At 38.6% G+C, this 21,408-nt stretch overlaps 3 protein-coding genes across 5 annotated transcripts; all 3 read right to left on the bottom strand.

The window, feature by feature from the left end:
* Window positions 1–1,233: 1,233 nt before the first annotated feature.
* On the bottom strand, window positions 1,234–10,669 carry api5 (apoptosis inhibitor 5). 2 transcript variants are annotated; one of them, XM_056388178.1, is made up of 14 exons: window positions 10,355–10,669; window positions 8,688–8,849; window positions 8,417–8,510; window positions 7,961–8,026; window positions 7,186–7,337; window positions 6,483–6,689; window positions 5,983–6,087; window positions 4,455–4,544; window positions 3,588–3,769; window positions 3,350–3,443; window positions 3,156–3,212; window positions 2,583–2,662; window positions 2,365–2,471; window positions 1,234–1,908 (listed from the first exon to the last, which is right to left on the bottom strand). In XM_056388178.1, the coding sequence occupies exons 1-14, from the start codon at window positions 10,424–10,426 to the stop codon at window positions 1,832–1,834; spliced, it is 1,545 nt and encodes a 514-aa protein (XP_056244153.1). In that variant the 5' UTR covers window positions 10,427–10,669; the 3' UTR covers window positions 1,234–1,831. The 2 variants fall into 2 exon arrangements, with proteins under 2 accessions (XP_056244153.1, XP_056244152.1); XM_056388177.1 differs by having other exon boundaries at window positions 2,329–2,471; window positions 10,355–10,667.
* A 936-nt stretch (window positions 10,670–11,605) lies between these two features.
* samm50 (SAMM50 sorting and assembly machinery component) lies at window positions 11,606–18,084 on the bottom strand. Of its 2 annotated transcripts, none has more exons than XM_056386180.1 (15): window positions 17,922–18,084; window positions 16,770–16,880; window positions 16,565–16,666; window positions 16,376–16,463; window positions 16,103–16,209; window positions 15,880–16,010; window positions 15,132–15,219; window positions 14,773–14,901; window positions 14,442–14,513; window positions 14,278–14,364; window positions 13,838–13,908; window positions 13,069–13,136; window positions 12,830–12,976; window positions 12,440–12,581; window positions 11,606–11,787 (listed from the first exon to the last, which is right to left on the bottom strand). In XM_056386180.1, the coding sequence occupies exons 1-15, from the start codon at window positions 17,940–17,942 to the stop codon at window positions 11,742–11,744; spliced, it is 1,410 nt and encodes a 469-aa protein (XP_056242155.1). In that variant the 5' UTR covers window positions 17,943–18,084; the 3' UTR covers window positions 11,606–11,741. The 2 variants fall into 2 exon arrangements, with proteins under 2 accessions (XP_056242155.1, XP_056242154.1); XM_056386179.1 differs by having other exon boundaries at window positions 12,830–12,986; window positions 13,070–13,136.
* Window positions 18,085–18,917: 833 nt separating this feature from the next.
* On the bottom strand, window positions 18,918–21,122 carry si:dkey-42p14.3 (EF-hand calcium-binding domain-containing protein 10). The gene is made up of 4 exons (XM_056387898.1): window positions 20,961–21,122; window positions 20,159–20,323; window positions 19,690–19,780; window positions 18,918–19,592 (listed from the first exon to the last, which is right to left on the bottom strand). Exons 1-4 carry the CDS (start codon window positions 21,061–21,063, stop codon window positions 19,547–19,549), a joined length of 405 nt encoding a protein of 134 aa, XP_056243873.1. The 5' UTR covers window positions 21,064–21,122; the 3' UTR covers window positions 18,918–19,546.
* Window positions 21,123–21,408: the final 286 nt, after the last annotated feature.

Raw genomic sequence — 21,408 nt, 5'->3', positions numbered from 1 at the left:
CTGTGCATTTGTCTCCGTATTTACGAGAACCAGTTTTAGACCCTTTGGAGCACATGTGGACGTATTACTCTATTTGCACACAGTCTAGGATTAGGCTTGGTAAAAACTCATGTCACTTTAGGATTACACCCAAATATGCAGGATGAGGTTGAGTTTAGGTCAGGGGTAAGACTTAAGTTAGGTTTAATTTGGTAAGAAATACAACACTATTGGCATCTTTCACATCAAATAACTGTGTGCACAAATATAAACTGTTAAAAAAATAACAAAACCCAACAATATCAATATCAATCAATATTTACCATTTACCATTATTGAAAAGTCCCTAAATGATTAATACATGTAATTCTACATCTATAGGTTAGGGAGACATGTTTTGCTATTTTGCACATTTATATTAGTTATGAATGTTGGAATAGAGAAGATGTTAAACTGAATGCAAACTGTAAAGGAGCTTGTAGCTAAAAGAGAAGATGTTAGGGTGGATTTTGATCATGCTTTACGTCCATAAATCCACTGAAACACAGGAAGTAGTTCAGGAATGTTAGTCAAGATTAGGAGGTTTGGTCTCTGCTATAAGGTTAAAGCCACATGTTCAAGTTCACTTTACCTCTCGTTTCAGTTAAGTGGAATGAATGTAGTCGATGGGTCCTCACAAGTATAATAGCATAAAGGTGTTTGTGTGTAGGAAAATGTGCGCATCACTGAACGTGCACAAAGCAAGCAGAACCACCGCCACCAGGGTGTGTAAAATAGTGTGATCTAAACATGGCAGCCACTATTTATAGCCCCTTCAATTACTGAGAGCCTGATTCTACTTCAAAGCAGGCAGACACACACACACACACACACAGACACACACACATGCAGACACACACACGTTTGTATTCTAAATGTACATACAGGATTGTGGGCTAAAATTACCCTCTCATCACTGCTTCGGTACAGATATAAGTGAGTACTAATGAAAACTGGAGGGAAAGGAGAGATTGGAGGGTAGACAGGTTAAACGGGATGAATGAATGGGTGCGAGACTGAATGGATAGTGAGAGGAAAGGGTGGGAGGGGCAGAGAGAGTTAAGTTTGGAAAATGGTTTTAAACCTGTAGGTCAGGTTTGCATTGAGAAAAAGTACGTTTGAAGCAGTCGAGTGGTGCAGAGTTGTATCTTTGTCTTGATCCCTCACATGGTTTGAACTTTAACCACTGAAAAATTCTGGACAGAAGGACAAAAGTTCATAGTTCCATACAAGTTTATGATAAAAATCCAATGAAACAACATCATTGATTCATACAAAGTAACACAATCAGCCAATTCAACTTAAGATCTAATAAAAAAAAAAAAGAAAACAAGATTAAATAAAAAGGTAGAAAGAAATGCATTCATCAACATGTTGCAAAACAAGAGGATCTTTATCTTTTCCTACGACAATCTGACAAAAATATTTATCAGTTACAACTTGGCAGTCTTTTGTTCCACAAAAATACACAGAATAATTTTAAAAAATTAAGGAAAAAAACATTTAGTCTTACTTGAACTACAGCCTTGGCCAAGAGGAAAACGGGGAGTAAATGTTGAAATGGCAGGTAGAAAAGTCTGAGCCCAATGCCTGATATTCTGACAACAAGAAACCAAACCCCCCAGCCCACCCCACTTCAAAAAAAAAAAAAAAATCCTGTATGTGCAAGGTTGAAATCGAAAGAGACGTGGAGATGGTTTAAAAAAAAAAAAAAAAAAACAAGAGGAGGTGACAAATAGTCCGTCTTGGTGCAGAAAAGATCCTGATGTGATGCAGCTCAATGAGCAATATGTACTGTGTGTGCGTGTGTGTCTCAGTAGATTCGGCCTCGGCTCCTGTTGCCTCTGGCTCCGAAGCCTCGTCCACGGCCGCCCCTGAAGCCGCCGCGTTCTAGAGGCAACAAAATAAACAGGTCAGTATGGACATATCATAACTGGGGGCTACCAATACTGGAAGCTTGGGGACAATACCAAGACTTAAAAAAGCAACTGGATAAAATGTCAACTAAAACTCATTTCTTTTAAACAAACATTTTTATGATAATCCCTTACATTAAAGAATCTGTACTGAGCAGGATCCTTCACAGATTAAAAATAAACATGCTAGTGCTCTCTGGTGGACAAACAGTGTAATAGTGCAGTGTTCCCCTTAAATATGTTTGATGTGAGTGATGTTGAGTAGGAAAATAATAAGAGTCAAATAAACCAGAGTGCAGTATTAAATAAAGATGGTCATGCTGCACAAAAGTGTTAAAATAAATACAAAACTACTAAATAAATAGGAAAAACCATGCCACCATGTGCTCCTCACCATAGTTAAAATTGCCAATGGAGGCGCTGTACTTGCCGCTGGGGGGGTTGTAGATTTGCCGTGCATCCCTCCGGGGCAGAGGAGAGATCGGTTTTTTTGTGCTGCCACCAGAGCCCATCTCCTCACCTGACGGACGCTTCGGCCTAATGACACACAGGAAAAGTGAGCGAAGATGTTACGGGGCAACAAGGACACTCAGCTGCCGCGCGAATGGCTCAATCAAAAGTGTGTGTATCGCCTGAGGGCAGACTTACGCTACTGCCTCTGTCTTCTGGACAGGTTTCCAGGACAGAGTGACTGTGCTCTTGTATGACGGAGGGTTGTGGAAGAGATCCTGTAAAGACAGTAAAGTTTAAAGACACAATAAAAAAATAAAAAAAAGCTATTGGTTATAATACAGTCCACTTTGTGCTCTCCTCATACACCAAGTGATGAGAAAAATAGAAACAAATTATGTTATAATGCAATCTAATGTAACAGTCCTCACTACAAATACAATTGTCAGTTTGAGTTGACAATGTCAGAAAGGTGCTGGTTTAACTTGGTACACTGGATTGCACTACAACTGTGGGGTGTTCCTGATATCTACATACACATAAATGAAGTAAACAGAACATTAGAAACACTTTAATATCATGCAGTTTCACACAAGATACAAAGTACAGCCTGAAAACCTGCCACAGACTTGAGTCAATACGTACACACAACCGAGAAAGTAGCCCAGATTAGAGTGAACATTTTAAGTATGTCAGTATTTAATGCAGGACTGTAATGCACGACATTGTGGGTAGGGGTAGGGAGGTATTTTTAGTTGGCAAACACCTTACCTTGATGAGGACGTTGATGTTGTTTGTGATCTTCAGGGCCACCACCTTGATCTTGTTCTAGTTACACACAAAAGAAAAGTCAGACTGATATTTTACAACAGGACTTCCAGCACATGGAACATTTTTGTTGACTGTAATCAATGAGTAATCAAGTTTCTACGAGCAGTTTCATGTAAAGTGACGGTGGATGTTACCTCTTCTGTCTTCAGAGCATCTCCTGTCTTGCCTTGCAGTGCGACTCGCAGCTGTCTGATGTAAACCTGGAGGCCTCTGGCAAAGTATTGTAACCTGAAATACGGAGAACAGTCGATTTAAAGTAAAAAGTCGAGAGTCAACCAATGCGTACTAAACAATCGAACGTTGCGAGTTCTTATGAGCTTATTAATTCAGTTTAATGTACTCTGAGACTTTGTTTGCTTGTCACTCCCTCACCTGATCTTGAAGTCTTTGAGGCGCTCAGCATCCACCTTGTCGAGGAGGAAGTCTGGCAGTTTCTTGCCGAGCTGGTGGAAGCCGAAGAGGAGGCACTCTACGTAGCTGAACTGCAGTTTGGGCTCTTCGCTCGTCGAATTCTCTCCATTTTCCACCTCCTCTGGTGGCAGCGGCATAAACTCCTACACATGAAGAAAACATGAACAATCATGATGGGAACCTTTTTGTTTTAACTTTAGTGACAAAAAGCTCAGAACATGAAGGTTTACCAGAACAAAAGGATATATGGGATTATTCTTTTATCTACTGGGTTTTCCAATTAGTGTGGATCCTGCACTGGAGCTACTTCTACAATGCACATTCGACAAAAATCTAAAAAATAAAATACAGCATTCACAGAAAGGATTGGCATGCTTCAGGAATGATGGGCCACCATATATGAATGAATAAATCAGAAAAGAAAGAAAGAAAAAACTTTAATCTTGTTCTTTATTATTACTAATAATTACTATTAGGGCAACTATTTAAAGTTTATTACCATCACCTGTTTGATAAGGAAATTAAAAAGGTTATGCTCCCGAAGGTCCCAACAACAACCATGAAAGTATCCTCTGATTTAAATGAATCCTCAGCTGGCCAGGGGACAACAGCAGAAACTAAATTGAACCAGTCATCATCAACAGTATCGCAGACGCGTGCATGAAACAATGTGAATGTAAAACAAGGTGATGCTAAGAAAGAGCAGGAAATCTCAGGATGGATCAGAGGGGGAAAACTGCCAGTGTGTTCTTTGTGTATTTTGATTTTTAAATGCATTTCCACTTGTATTCCTAAACGTCCAACGACAACAGGACAGTCCGTTCTCACCAGCAGCTTGGTAAACAGCATGTTGAGGTTGGCCTCCAGCTTCTCCATGTCTCCACAGAACGGACTCATCTCAGCCAGCAGCTTCAGCACCTACACACACAGATACACACAGACACAGTGTAATGTGCATTGCTAATGAGAAACAGTGTTGCGTGGTGCAGACTAATGACCCATTAACAACATGCAGTTGGCTGACACCTCTGACAGGTGGCTGCCACGCTGACTCTGTTTACTACTACAACCGCTCACCAAATGTCAGACATTAGGAGTATCGACCTCACACCAGTGGCCATATTTGTCAGGACTCTCAGGAATGGAAGTGCTGTTTCAGGCTTAATAAATACAGGTCAGGTAACTACTTTTTTTGGTCTAATAGACACACTGGCTTGTAAACTGCAACACTGATTAAGCCCTCTCAGTTAAAAACATACGTTTTTAGAGTGGAACTGCGCAGAAATGCAACAAAACTTTAAAGCTGCAACCTGACAAGAGGCAGCTGGGATTCATCAGGAAATTTGGTTTGTGGTCATTAACAAATAAAATAAATTGGCAAAACTACTCTAAGCGCCTGTATTTAGGGTTTAAAAAACAGCATATAAACATTGAATAAATGGTTCATAAACTATAATGTAGTGTGTAACACCCAGATTGAAGTGTTTATTAACTGCATTTGTCAACACTATACTTCCTCCATTGGGCACCCATGAGGTAAGACTGGGATATCAACAGAAAATGAATGACAATATATGTTATATTTTGTTATAATACAAAATATGTTTCCACAAGAAAGATTATACTTGCTGACAAATACTATGCTGACATATCAATAAACACTTAAAATTTCTTTATATCTGCTCACAGCTGCATCATAGTGTGTGATGTAATAAACCATTTAATAAATGTTTTTATACTAGAACTTAAAGCAAAGTGTTGCCAGTACGTAGCTATAGTTAACAGATAAGATGTTATGATGATCTAACATAGATAAAAACTCAAGTGTCAACAGGATATGATATGATGACATGAAATCACCAACACTACATTTTAAACTCACTTCCGGACCGAGGGCATTTACATGTCTACCTTTTGATTAGACTTCTAATATACGTTCTGCAATCTATCTATAATTTTGTCATCCTGGTTGTACATGCATACAATTTTACAATGTTGGTCTACTGTAAATATGACATATATTGCATGTGTGTCTATCCTTAAAAAGGGATCACTTGTTCAAGTTTTTTTAGGGAGTTCCTCATTATCCAAATCCAAAGTCTAAGGACAGAGGGGGTTATATGCTATTAAGATTGTAAAGCCCCTTGAGGCAAATTTGTGATATATAAATAAAATTTATTTGACGACCCCACAACACTACATGCACTAATGACAGTCAAGAAATACTCTGAACTGGCTAATTCCACCATAGTGCAGAAACCATATAATGTCAATCCAGGAGGCACCAATGAATATTGAAAAAAAAAAAAAAAAAATTAAATGCTGATTTACACTTTGACAGCAAAGAAGAACTCACCTCCAACTGAATGTCCAGCTCAGCCACAGGACTTGTCAGGGTGCTGAGGTTTGGCAGCACGTGTTCACAGAAGTACGTTACAAAACGTGTGGAATGGACGTTTTTCTACAAGAAAAGAGAAACTATGATTAATTCATACTTAAAATACAGCAAACCATGACTAATTGTATTAATATGTACATGTTTATCATGTGTTTGAATATATGAATTTTTATGTTTTTAAGAAGCTACCTGGGATTCTATGAGACCAATCATTTTTTTTCCCAAAATGTATCCAGCAGTGGTTTAAAAAGATTCACTGAAATATGTACTTACTTACTTACTTTGTTTTAATACTAACAAATTTAAAAATCCCATTATTAAAAATATTTTTGCACTCAAGTTTGCGCAAAAAAAATAATTACATAATAAAATAACAGGGATACAGACTAAAACCAGCTTTTATTACATGTTTGATAAGTGAACTTGGTTGATGTAAAGTGTGTGTTGGTTCCACTCACAGAGAACAGGGGCAGGGCCTGGCGTGTGCACTGCAGCAGGCGGTCAACGGTGTCGGGGTCGGCCGGGTTTAGGGCCTGCTCCAGGAAAGCCTGCTCCACCACCAGCTCCACCAGCTGCTGCCGGCCGTGCACCGTCTGCAGCACCCGCAGGCCTGACACCACACGCATCAACAGCACAAACTCTTCTCCTGTCACATCCTCCAGCACCTGAGACAGGCAGCAAATTAAAGACAAGAAGCTCTTTATCAACACGTGTCTTTGTCAAGACCGGATGCTACATTACTATTTGAACTCGCTCTAAAAGTGTCAATATAAAAACTGGACAAATTTGTTTTCCACGCAAGGAAGCAACAAGTCGGCCAAGTTTCAGCCAAAGTAGCAAGTTAAGCATTTTTTTTAAACAACAACCCAATCCATGGCCTTTAAATCAGATCTATTGTATGTATTATAGAGTGGTTATGAACCCACAAATTCAAAAGCCAATATTCAGACTACACCTACATGGAGAAATCAGCAAAATGACAAGCCACAGCCAAAACAATCAGCACTGGTCTGTGGTCATCTTAACACATCCTGATTCCAGTGCACCATATGGTGTGATGCAGTTGGATGTAAATGACATGTGCTACATTCAGACTGACACAGAAAAAGAACATTCATCAATGACCAAAGATTACTAATCAATTCTACATTATATGCTAACCTTCTTTGTCTCTGCAAAGACGTACTCCTCCACCTCCTTCGTCGTGACGTCCTCTGGCAGGGTCTTCAGTTTGGTTGACAGAAACTTGATAGCCCTTTCCCGCACTATGTCCTCGCCCTGCAGGATCTGAGAGAAGAGGCCTCCGAGTGTACCTGGGCCACAAACGACATCAGCGGACGGGATTGTGTCAGTGCAAGTGAATGATTACAAACTCAACTGACCCCAACCCCAATCTGAACGAGGGACATAATGATCATTAAAACACACAGCAAGATGATATCACATGTTTACAAAACAGTACAACCCAAACATCAGTTTCAGTAGACTGAGAAACCCTGATGACTTACAGGGCTACTTGATATTCTAGACACAGTCCAAATATTATGATTATTTCATTTTGGAAATGACCAAACTACTTCAGATCTACTGGCTGTGATGGATGAATAATGAAGCAGTTAGTTCACACAGCAAATCACACAGGTATCTGTACAAAGGAATGTCCTGTGGGCAGTTACTTAAAAACAGAAATATAAATAAAAAGGGGCCTAACCACATTGTTCATTTCACATGACCCATGATACAGCCTTTAACAAGATAATACAGGTTACAACAAGTCTTCTCAACAAGCAGAAAGTAATCTCAATCTGGAGTTAGAATTACCCCACAGAGAAGGAGGACAAACAACCTTTTTCACTACAGCTCTTAACTAGGCTGAATATGTGACAAGTATACAGTAGCCATATTTAGCTCAACAATAGGGGGAAGCAGCACTTACCCTTAGCATCTATCTTGAAGATAGAAATTAGCGCTGCGTTCACTTGGTTGAATTCTGCAGTATCATCTGAAAGCACAAAAAAATGTGGATTGCACTTTACACATTCTTATATTCAAGGTTCAACAGAGTTGATCACTTGTTGAATGTAAAAGAAATTGAAGTTCCCAGGATAAGAGACACTTTACCCAACATTGGTTTTTGTCTAATGCAACTGACTTATCAAGAATTGAATAAAAATTAATCGATTCTGGACTTTGTGAATTGAAAATGTATCGGGAGATCGGAGCCAACATCCAGCCCTTGTCAATATTGGAGTATTAAATATTAGCACAGAATCACGTCAAAATCAAGATGAAAAATGAATTGATTAATCACAAAAATAATCAACAAATTAATTGGTAAAGAAAATAATCGTTAGTTGCAGCCCCAAAGTGTTTTTCGTTAGGCATCCAATACCTGTCTGAAGGAGCTGGGTGAGAATATCGGCAACTCTGAGGATGTTCTCTCCAGTTGCAAACCGTGGGAGCTCCTTGATGGCCTGCCGCCGAATCTGGACAAAGACAAGTGCACATAGACAAGACAGGGTTGTTATGATAGAATAAAATTAACCTAGGAACATATAGAACCTGCAATTTAACTCAAGGACTACTTAATAAACAAGACAATCTCTGCACCTACTACCAATTCTAGTAGGTACCCATGCACACCTGTGTCTTTTTATACTCACCGACACATCTTCATCTTCACAAAGATCAAGTTGAGCATTAATGGCTGCATCGGCCAGCTCCGGAAAGCTGCTGAAGAACTTGGGAATAAACTGTGCTGCCAGACGCTTCTCCTTGGGGCCTCCCTTTACACCATCCAGGATTACTTGGTAGGCATCTTTGTGCTGCAGAGTAAAAAAAAAAAGAAGAGAGAGAACATCCATTAGCATGTGCAAGATATATATGACAGTGGTGAACCACACATTATAATATGGCATGAGTTCTAGATTGGGGTGACTTTGGTCAAAAGCTCACCGTCCTATTGCACTCTCCTGAATGAGTGCATACAACAGAACCTCTCAACAGTGGGTGTTAGCTTTGGACATTGAATGTACCTGGGTGTTACCAGTTCACCTGGTTGTGTAGAAACCCCTGTGTGTTTGCATGGTCACTACAGTGAGGTAGGAATGCTCTGAAACTAGCCTGTTCGAGGGCAGAATGGTCAGGGGCACTAAAAATATTTTACAGACTTTTGACTTTCAGAAGCTCAGTTTAGAAACCATGGGGTATATGCCTCACCCTATAAAACAGTCGTGCCATATCCTGTGTGATTCTGAAGGAAGCTTTCTCAAATCTGAGGAAATAACTCTGGTGGTGTCATCACATTTATCCCTGCTTTAACAGGGACAATAGACACTGATGTTGCACTGTAATCAATGTAGGACTGAGCATTTTCTGGAGCTTTCTGTCTTCTGTCTCTGATGAGTCCCCTAACAATATGGAAATGCTTCATTAAATAGCTGTACTCCATGAAACCTTTTTACTCATTTAAAACAAGATATCTCAAAGGACAATAGAGGTAGAGCATTTAAGCTTCTGGTATGCATGAAGACTCGGTCATGTCAAGCACAAGATACTTTTTTATCAACCGAAGAAACAAAACATAAAGCAACTGATGGAATCCGATTTGCCAAAATACACATGTAGTACAACTAGGTTTACTTTACTGAGCGCAGCAACCCCTTGGTTTTGAACTGTAATTATTATAGAGGCGTTTCTGTTATTTAGCTTACCCTCATCAAATAAATGTGGTGGACAAAATGATAGAAACACCTGTCTATATTAAGGAATACAATACAACAGCACCACAAACTACGTCCTAAATCCAGAAGGGAAGATTTATTGCAGGACTGTTGTATTTGACTCTATTAGTTTGAGCTTGGTGTACCTAATAAACTGCCAACTGTGTGCACGTTTGATTCACTCAGAGGCACAATTGGTGCTCGACTAACACAACAGACCAAAACCCGCCAGTTCACTACCCTGTAAACTTCAACTATGTGCTTTACAACTTAAAACTGATGACAAGAGTGGAAAAAGTTCCAATCAACCTGCAGGAAGTCATTGCTTGAACCAACAATCCTCGAATGAGTAAATGACCACCTGGATGACATAAATATAATGGATATCCATGGTCAAGTTACTACCGAGTATCTTAAGGGTCGCCACGGCGAGGCTGTTAACATTAGCCCGGTCACTACGTTAGCTACAATTAGCCTAGCACGCACATAACAATGTTATGTAAGTCAACAAAGTTATCAACAATGTGAGAAAAACAAGGTCCTGTGGAAAAGTAACAACACTATCGACTCGACGGTATTTAAAAGGGAACATTTTGAGGTTTATCTACCTGGCTTAGGTTGTCCTTAGCGTCAGCAAGGATCCCGTAATTACGGTAGAGATCCTCGATAGTGACCGCCATCAGCGTGCGTCCGGGTAACTGCCGCTCACAGATAAGACCGCCGATTAAACCGCAGATGAAAACACCTCTCGGTTCACTTTTTCTCCGCTTTTAGGTCACCGTAACGAAACCGACGATGTAGTACCAGTGAATATGTTCTGCGGAAAGGGGACGGGGAGATGAAATTTCGAGAAGCCCGTGAATGAACACCCCCCACCGTCGGTGTTCCAGCAATGTTCCCAAGGCTAATATGCTACGGAACAATGAGGACAGCGCATGAGCGACATTGGCGAATCGCATGCAGAGTCTGACCACATGTGACACTAGTATGCGCAGAAGTGGTGCGCAGTAAATCCACTCACTTTCTGCAGGAGTCACATGTAAACAGATGCAGGAACAAGGCTTGCATGGACAGAAGAACCCAGTTTACTTTATTTATGCGCCATATTCAGAGTCCCCTCCACTCAGAAATGTGTTTTGTGCTTCTCTTTGATGTTTGACCTTCACCAAATACAATGATATATGTTCAGACTTTGACACCAGAAGGCTGTTTACATGTTCATCTGTTGAAAGTGTAGTTTCTCTTTGCCCACCCAAAGCTTAGTTGTAAAGCATGAAAATGTGAAAGCTCATTTTGTCATTCTGACATCACAATTACAGTTGTACAGCTATACATCTCCCAGCAACAGCAGTGTTGCTCATATGCTTTGACATTGGCACTACCTTGGTAACACTTGCTGCTGTGCTTTTTATACCTGTTTTTAATGTATTTATCAATCTATCTTTCAATGAGAGATGAGGTGATAGTTCTTTATGACTGGATCTGGACTAATCAGACACCTTGATGGCATTGCATGAAGGCTAAATTTAAACATCTAAAGTGCTTAAAACATTTGCACATTGCTGCATGTCTATATGCCTGCATGACAAATTTACAGGTATTGATTTTGCATAGAATAAGATCATTCTCTAAACTCAGCAGACACAGAGTTCACTAATGTCTTTTGATTTTATATCATTGATTACTTTTTTTCCATCTTGTGGCAGAGTCAGGTTCAGTCTATTTACAAATTTTTTTCACCTTCACTTGACATATTCTTTGTTCTACAGAGCAATGTGACAGAGAGTTAAATCTGGCTAGGAGTACAGAATTTGTCCTTTGACAGGATGTGATAAGAAAAGATACATCAAAAAGGAAAGTCAATGCAAACACTTTTATTGAACCAATAAGTTGCAACAACAGTTCTGTACAAGCAATTTTCCCTTCCAGTAAAATGTTTCTGGCATACAATTAAAGGTGAAGTACAAGGAAGCGCCGGATCCAACAGATGTGGTTTCACAGGAACCTGATTCCTGCTCCAAACTGAACACCATCACATATCCTGCAAGGAGAGGAGAAAATCATCTGAAATCAATCTCACTCAAAACAAGAATCAGATTATTGTTGGTGCACGTCAAACAGATGTAGGACATACAGTGGGGTTCATAAGTCTCTTAAAAGAATGCTCTCACCATGTGCATGAAATGTTATCACATGATTATACAGAAAAAAGCTTGTTTTATTCAAATGATTTGCTAACAAGAGCAAATCATTTGAATAAAATAGAGCTAAATTTAAATTTTTAATTATTCTTTAATTATTCCATAATTCTTTAAAACAGATTTATTTATAAATAAAATAAATAAATGTATTTCTAAAAAAATATTTTTTGAAATACATTTGATTTAATTTTTAAAATGGAAAATTTTGACATTGCTCAATATTTACTATGTTTGGCTTGATAAGCCCTTGAGTTTATTTCACACATATAAACAAATGTGTGACTTACACTGAATGAGCAGGAGAAACCCATCTTTACATGCAAACTCAACGTGATTGTTTGATCAAATCGTTTCTTTTCTAATTAATTTTTCAGTGTTTGTCTATAGGGAGGCTATTGGACATCAAGTATATCCAGTATGCTTTTAATGTCCTTAAAGTAAATCTAATTTGAGAAATATAAAAATCATCCTAGCTAAAAATAGCTAACCTACCTGTCTCCACTCTGGACTCCCATGGGAATGCAGTAATTCAGCTCTAGCCTGGCAATGTTTCCCAAACGCAGCACAATGCCCAGTCCGTATGACCAACGGATGCATTCTGCCAGTTTCTTCAAATGTGCTTGTGGCCCCTCACCTGAGTGAAAACAATCAATTTACTTTAATCAGACAGGAGATATCTGCAAACACCTGTATCGGTAATTTGCGCTGTAATTTGAGCAAACAAAACAAGTCCAAATTCCAAACCTGAACCAGCTAACTACAAGTAAGATAAAAATTCAAATTACCTCATAAAATTCAGGCATTAATGTCAAGTTCTGTTCCATAAAATGTGAACCTTTAACTGTCACTGCACTGATGCTCAATGTGTTTCAAATTACTCACCATAGTTGAGGTTACAAAGGTTTCCCGCATTGAGGAAGAAGTGTGTTCTGAAGAGGTCACCAAACCCCCCCCTGCCTGGTCTGAAGGGTAGAGGGGTGTAGAGATGGAGGCCTCCAGCCCAGTAAGCCTCTCCTCCCAGGTAGTCCCCTGCCATACCAGTAATACCAGCACACAAGCTTTCAATTAACCATCAAACTTCAGTCCGGTTATCAAGCAGCTCAGCCAAGTTAGTATCTCACCTTCACTCTGTGGGCCCATACTGTACATACTGAATCCTCTGATACTGGTGGGGCCACCTAGATAGAACCTGGGAGGACACACAAAACACACAATGTGCAATACAGTTACGAGCTTTCTGTAAATACAATAAGAATCCTACAGACGATGACATGTGACGCAAAAATACAGTGTGAAGTGAAAGGAATAAACGCATGATGGTGAGCTGAATACAACTTAAAGTCAGTCAGTGTAGTTTGCCCTGTTGATATAAATGAAGTCAGCAGTATCAACAGCAGAGGCTGTGATGCACAGCTCATGGGAGACAGTTAAGGTACACACACGTGCGTTAGCCACAACTTGTGCAAAAATCTTCTCAAAACACTCTTCTGACTCATAAGTCAAATCTGAACACATGACATCATACACATATTTTTAGATTCAGTGAGACTTACAATGTCTGAGGACATCACTACATTCTCCGTTATCCATCGCAAATAAACAATCAACATAATCATAGAAGAAAAGAGGCTCTTTATAACTCCAGAACTCGCCTGAGAATGATCATGTGTTTGAGTTTCCTTCAGTATCACAGTAGCCCAATGACAGCTCTCTGTACATCCATGTGTCAGTCTGCATATTTTTAATGATGCCAATTTGCCAAAATGAAACAAATATATAAATTTTAAAAAATGGGACTCAAGTTGTCTCGATTGTGTCCGAGGTGGAGGCCACAGGGTAAGACCGGTGTAGTTGATAATGGCAATAGGCTGGTGCACTGTCTTTCTGTACCTGTCTGCTATGCTTGTTGGCTTGTCACCAATGGGCAGGAGCAAACCGCCCCACAATGACGCAGAAAGGACCTGGAGGAGAAAGTCAAAGGGTTTAGTAAAGTTGACTCAAGTACATAATCACAGAAACAACAACCCAACGAAAGAAGTAGATGAAATAGTTGTTTTTTAATATAATAATTGTAAGCCTTGTTAAAGAACGACACCAGTGTTTCTGTCATTTAGTTCATTTTTCTGCTTAACCGGCCATTCTCACAAAAGCCTGGGTATATTATTATAACTGAATTCTTTACTTATCACTTAATTATTGCACATAAATAATCTAAACTTCTACATCCTCTAATTTTACTTGTACTCTAGCTCGCTAAAACAGCTTGAATTTAAACTGTGTTAGATGAGATCACTTGATAAAAGGCAGAAACAGAAAATGTAGAAACTCACTGAGTCCCAGAAGAGCGATCTGTTGAGCTGGATCTCAAAGTCCTCCTTCAGGAAACTAGCGTCTCCCCCAGTGTAACCAGCCAGTTCCTACACAACCACAGCATCAGTGATATTGTTTTCATACAGCATCTTAAAAAGCTCTGACTTAGTGGTAAACAACAAACCTGATGGATCTTAAACAAGCCACCTTTCCTGGGAAGGATGGAGGAATTTCTGGTGTCAATGACCATAGCGTGCTGAAAAACAAAATGGAACTATTCACACAAGCAACAACTAAATAATGCTACAGTGTACACCACGGTTTCTTACTGGATATTCAGTTTTTATGCCACTATTCAACATAATTCAAATCTACCATTCACAATCCCCTCACACCAGGACTTCAGCACTGAATACCAGGTTTGGCATGAATTTTATGACAGAGGACTTTGTGAAACTCCACAACCATTTCAAATGCCAAAATAAAAAATGCTATGTAAAACAAGAGACACATACCGAAAGTGAAGACTTGAGAGAATGGCCACTCTCCTCCCGGACGGCGAACGAGGCGGTGCGAGCCAGACAGCCCAGCTCCCTCCAAACTCCCTCCCACTTTAGGGTTTGGTTGGTCTTCCACACGGGGAACTGTGTGTGGTCAATTAGCAATAAAACACCAATCTATTACTTGTAGAGCTCTCATGCAGTAGATGAGTATACAGCATGAACTGTTTGTAACATAAAAACTACTGTCTCCTCACAACGAAGAAAGAATAACGGCTCTTCGAAAGCCAATAGAAAATCTTGTTTTTGAAAACAACATTTCTAATCGTGCAAACTGTGGAAAAATAGGCACATAAATAAAAATAAGTATTTACGCTCAGTTCTGCAGAGACGCCCCGATCTGTCTCCCTTAGTGAACTCCATGGAAACTGACCTGTGACTTTGTAAAGATTGATTGAGACACTGAAAATGAAAAAAGAAAAGAAGAAATTTCAATACTCTGCAAGGATTCCTTTGTGATTACAAACCACCTATAGTTATAAGTTATATAAGTTATAGTTATAGTTATAGTATAATAAATGAGCCATATCATTTGCAAAACAGTACAATTTTGGTAAAAAAAATTATATATATATATATATGTATATATATATATATATAGTATAGTATTTGAATGTTTTTAAATGAAATGATCTTTAAAAGCGTGCTTAAAAACTCTAGCTGACCACTAAAAGATTAAATCCATGGCATAGCAACAGGAAGAATTAAAAGAGAAAGATGGTGAATCAACAAGCGATCAAACAAAAGAGAAAAACTGAGCTTCCCCTGTTTTAAGTTCAGTTCATTTTAAATAAAAAGTGCTCTGAAAAAGCATTATTTAGCCTCCATATCATTAGATTGCCCTGGCATTTGCTATAGCTCCTAACGGATGGACCCAACTCTAAAGCTTAAGTAGCAGGAGTGTCATCTTATCCGGCTGATGTCCAACCTCGACCACTGGGCTAATGGAGGAAATGATATAAACTTATTGCAAAAGAATAAGCTGTCCCACAGACATAACAGACACACGTGTATCAAGGTGATTAGATTCTATGAACAGGTGTGAAGTTGTTCATATCTTACTTGCGTTCAAAGCGTCCTGGTTGGGGTTTGAAGAAGGACAGGCCATAGGATGTCTCTTTGGTGCCATAGGAGAACTGGAAGGTCAGTTTCTCTGCACGACCAAATACATTAGGCAACTTCAGGCCCAGTACCTGGATTTAAAGTAAGGTGAGATTTGTGATTTGTGTCATGGTATAATAACTTCATCACAATGCCATACACACTGAACCATCATAGTGCTCACCATGCTTCCTTCATTGTTTCCAACCATAGTGTTGTAGCTGCCCGTCATCCGCCTCAGCTCAGTGACCTCAAAGGTCACGTCAAGGCCGTTAGGAAGAGCATCTTCACCTAAAGACAAGAGAAACAATGAGACAGATATCTCACGTGGTGATGTGTGTACTGACCCTATTTCATGGTTCAACACAGAACATTAATCATCATTTGTAAATCTATTTGGAAAATGCAAATGCCTACTGTATGTATAACCATAAGACTGTGCCGTGACTGACAGTACCTCGTGAGGTGTCAATAACTACTTCAACTTTTCTGAAGATGCCGAGACGCAGTAGCTTCTGTCGGGCTTCATGGGACTTTCGCATCACCTGCACCACAAATCAAACCACGTGTTGATAACTGGAACTGCTATTCACAAACATAAACTGAGCAACCATTACATAGTACTGCTGTGCACACATGCACTTACATCAATCAAGTTTCTTGCCCGGAAAACTTCTGCGATTTCATAAGTCAACAGGTCCTCCTTGGTTCGCCCGAGCCCATCTATGTGTACTCGTTGAACCACAACCTGAAAAAACAAGACCGCGTTAGGAACAGGAGTCAGGTCTGGGAATGTGAGAGTCCTAGTGAGAGAGCTGTGTAATTACTGTCTGGAGCAAAACAAATCTTACATCCTTGTTTTCAAGAACTTCTTGCTTTGGGTCCTGCTCAATGTCTGGAGCCTCAATGTCGTCTGCTTGAACTCCAAGCTCTGGCCCACGCATGGGCAGAGGGTCCAGGCTCTGCAACACAAAAAGTATTATAATCCCAGTCAGAGCTCTTACAGTGTTCTACCAGTCAAATCTGAGTCTACTCAGACATTATAAAAAATAGACCAATTTATTCATAGTTTTGATTTTGTGTCAATTGACTAATCGACTGATGTCTTCAGTTCAATATTCTAGTTATAATTTTGACTCGTCAAATTACTGTTCACACGTTTCATGGCTCCATATAAGACCACAGTATTTCTAAGTTTGGCTACAGTCCTGTACAAGATGAGTGCAATGCAGTGGTGGAAAGTGACTAAGTACATCTACTCAAGCACTGCATCTGAATTTAATTTTGAGATGCTAGTATTTTACTTGAGTACTTTCACTCTCTGCTACTTTATAATTGGACTCCACAGTAATTCAGATGGAAATACTGTTCTCCTTTACATTTATTTAACAGCTCTAGTTACTTGTCAGACTAAGATTGATACAAAATATGACTGATATTCAACAATCAACTAATAAATTGTAGCAGTATATAAAGTATTTTAAATTACGCTTATCTTTACCAGCTTCAACATTAGTAATGCTTTCCTATTCATGTGTCAATAATTAATCCAATAATATAATATTTGTTATTCTGAAAGGGGTCATTCTGTATAATGAGTACTCTTGCTTTTGGTACTTTAGTTTGTTTTTATGCTAAATACAGGACTTTTAACTGTAACAGAGGATTTCTGCACTGTGGCATTGCGTTTGTACTCAAGTAAGAATGCTGTAAGCAAAACACATGCAGGAAGACAACAGTGAGTGGAGGCGCCACTAGCATCTCACGTTACTGTGCAGTGCTATTACAGTACATTTACGTTTCATAGTGAAGTTAAAAACTAGCTGCCACGATTAGCAGGAAATTAACTGAGTTTGCTGTCACAGAGCTGGATGCCTGAGCTTTGCTGTTCAATGAACAGTGTGGGCCTGTTCTTACAGCACAGCAACCAGATAACTGAACACACACTGGACACACAGAGAGGTCAAAGTCATAGCTGACACGGTCACTGGACTTGTCCTTACCCGGGCATGGACGGTGCCCATGCTGAGCTCCACAGGGCGCTGTCCCGGTAAATATGGGCGAAACTTTGTGTGGAAAAAGAGAAACTAATTTAACCTACAAGTAACCGGAGAAAGGCGAAGAAGCTCCGTAAAAGGAGACGGCCATGTCACTTCCTGACCACGCCTTCTGTTGGTGCGCGTTCAACACGTCAACGCTGCAAAATGAGAAACGATGAAAAGAAAATTACATACATTGTAAGTAAAAGCGGATCACCACTATTTCTAAGTATATTACTACTTCTGCAATTATTGTGTTGTATAAATCATATAATGTTTTCAGTGATGGAAAGTACATTCACTCAAATACTGTACCAATTCAAGGTACTTGAGTATTTCCATATTATGACACCTAATACAAAACAAATGAAAAGATTATGAAATATGATGTTTCAAAATAGCTTAAACTACCCAACAGTATTTTGGATTAGCACTGAAACCATTTTAAAATGGTTGCTTTAAGTCATTTTTCATGTAAAAATGCCAAACATTTCATGCTTCTTTTCAGATATAATGGTTTGCCTCTTTTCCTTTTTATAATTTTAACAGTAGTGGTGAAGTTTGGACTATTTGTTTGGTCAGACAACTGATTCATGAGTTACAATAATCTAATGACATAATGTGTAATAGTCACAGGGGCCATTTTTACTTTTAATTCTATTAATACATAGTTGTATTAAAATGCATGTACTTCAATACTTAAGAAAAAGAAACATGAAATATAAAAACTTTTTCAGTTAGTATTCAGATAGCGATCAAGATTGACAGCTCATATCACATCATGAAAGGTTTTTGTCTGATTAAGTTCATTTATTTGATCTAATTACTACTACTGATTTCATTTAAATTATTATTTTTAAATATGATAAGCACTATTAACTACAAACAAAAGAAAAAACAAAAGAATAACATTTGTGCTTTTTCCTGGGCAGTCAAATAATGGAAGATACAGACACAAACCAAAATTGTATTACTTTATTATCTATTAATATATATACATATATCTCAGGAGAAAATGTTGTGTTTACCAGAGTAACCATCATCATTATTTTACATTGTGTTTCTAGGAATTGCTTATGTTTTTGGCTTGGTTACTGTGAATGTTTAGGCCTACAGAGTCATGAGGTTAAAAAGGTCATGAGTGTCTGGGGAGGTGGGCAGCCTCAGAGATAATCCCAAAGGTCATTTTCAGGAGTAAACCTACATATACCCTTGTTAGTGGAAAACATTTTTTCAATATATGAAGGAAAAGGGAAAATCATTCATTAGAACTAAAATGCTGAGCTATAGGATGTAGACTTATGATAATGAATTGGTGTTATTTCTTGAGGCTTCACCTCCAGTTTTTAGATGGAAGTCCACCACAATATATGACTGTTGACTGTGAAAAGGATGGTCAATATACTTGAATGAAAATGAAATTGCCTGAAACAAAAACTCAGAAACTCCACTGGCAGTTTAAAAACAACAACTATATAAAATGTGCTCCTTTGACCAAACACAGTTCTCCACTCTAAATCACAATGTCCAGGTGCATTTCAACATTATAACACTCAATACATGACATATTAACTGAGTGGAATAAAAGTTCAGGGTTGTTTGTATGTTGCTGAGCATCTCTGTAGGCCTTTTATCCTGTAACAACAAAATGAGAAATACATTTACTTTTCATAATATGGTGAATTATAAAATGCTTAAAAATTGCTGTTTAGATTTTACAAGTTGCCCTTACGCTTCTGTTTTGAAAGTCTCTTGGGATATTCTGTCTTCATTTACACCTTCAGGACATTCGTTAATGTTTTTTATGCCCAGAGTGGTCAGTGCTGTGGGGAAAAAGGCTCTGTGAGTATTAGTCCACAGTTCATTATTCTGAAAAAAATAACACTCCTGTGATAATCTTAATTTTGTTGTAGGCTAAGAAGTGATAATTGGGTGAATTAACAGTTCCTATATGTGAAGAATGAATAAATACGCTACTTCATATGAAATATTGTATAAGTAATTAGTGGTTCTAATACAGAAAGACTGAATACATATGCCAGAAATTAATGCATGAAAATATTGTTTAATGTTTTCTTTGGTGACCTTAGAATTATTTAGCCAATATAAATAACAATCATGTAGTTACTTATATTGAGAGTGTGTGCATATTCATTCCCTCTGCCCAAGAAAGTGTAACTGTGTCCATGTCCTGCGCTCACCCTGCTTGTATTGTGCAAAAGTGATGTATTTTTGTTTAGTGGGGTCCAGTATCCCATAGACTGCATCCAGGTTGGAGTTGTTGAACAGATTTGGTCCTTTCACACCGCTCTGTTGAGAAAGCTTCAGCTGTTCCAGCTGCTCAATCAGAAACTGTCTGGGTTTCTCTGAATGGAAGAATCAATCACAATATTTAAAAAAATCACTGCTACTAAAGTAATAAAGGTTAAATTATTAAACGCCACAGTGCTCTAGGGATAGTTTGGAAGAAGATTTAGAACAATAACAGGAGAACAATACCTTATATGAACAATAACTAGTAAATATATATCAATAAGAGTGATATATCTTATTTAAATACACGTTGTTTTAGATATCAACATTTAGTTATATCCACGGGAGGGGCATTTGTGCTGTGTTAATAGGTGTAAGTAGTAACCTCAAACTGTACAACACACCACAGCAAATGTATTGGTGAATGGTTGAAATTTATGAATTATACAGAGAGGTGTTTCTGTAATTCAGCCTACCCTCTACTGATATCAATGGGGTGGACACAATTTTAGAAAAACATGTCATCAACACCTATTCTAAACAGTTTCAACATCAACTGAGCAACACAGATCCAGTCCAACACAGACAGAATTAAATAAGAGATACTGTATATATATTTGTGACTGAAAAGCTAACTAATTACCTGTCATTTGTGTGTTATCGGTTATAATTTGAGCTTGATCGCTAGCTATTTCTAATACCAAGCGTTTTTTCAGCACAGTGTGTTAAAACAGAAAGATAAGCTCTAACCAGGTCTGTAGAAGAAGAGCATGCTGGTCAGGTTGTCCATGAGCTCGATTATTTTGTGTTTTTTGAGATAATCAGCGGCGTCTTCTTCTCTCTGCTCCGCCATCTTCGCCACTTCACTTTTGTTTGAACTTGTTGCTATGATACACAACAGCTAACAACTGAGGCGCGAGCGCACACACTTGTTTGTTCTAATAGCCTACTTGTGAGGTCCCTACCCTAACGCTGATCTAAAACCAGGCCATTTCTTGAGTTGTAGTTAATATTGCTACATAAAGTCTTAGAAAACTCACCGTAGTGTTGTAACTATCAGTTGCATAGACAGGCTGCGAAGTGCCTGACTGGAATTTATTGGTTGCTTTCATGTTCTCATATGGGAACGTTCATGCATTGAAATACCAATGTATATAAATGATTTAATCATTTTAATTTTATTATTACCATATAACAT

This window comes from Seriola aureovittata, chromosome 10 (assembly GCF_021018895.1).
Source record: "Seriola aureovittata isolate HTS-2021-v1 ecotype China chromosome 10, ASM2101889v1, whole genome shotgun sequence".
Lineage (NCBI taxonomy): Eukaryota > Metazoa > Chordata > Actinopteri > Carangiformes > Carangidae > Seriola > Seriola aureovittata.
This window is presented reverse-complemented; position numbering and strand designations above follow the sequence as displayed.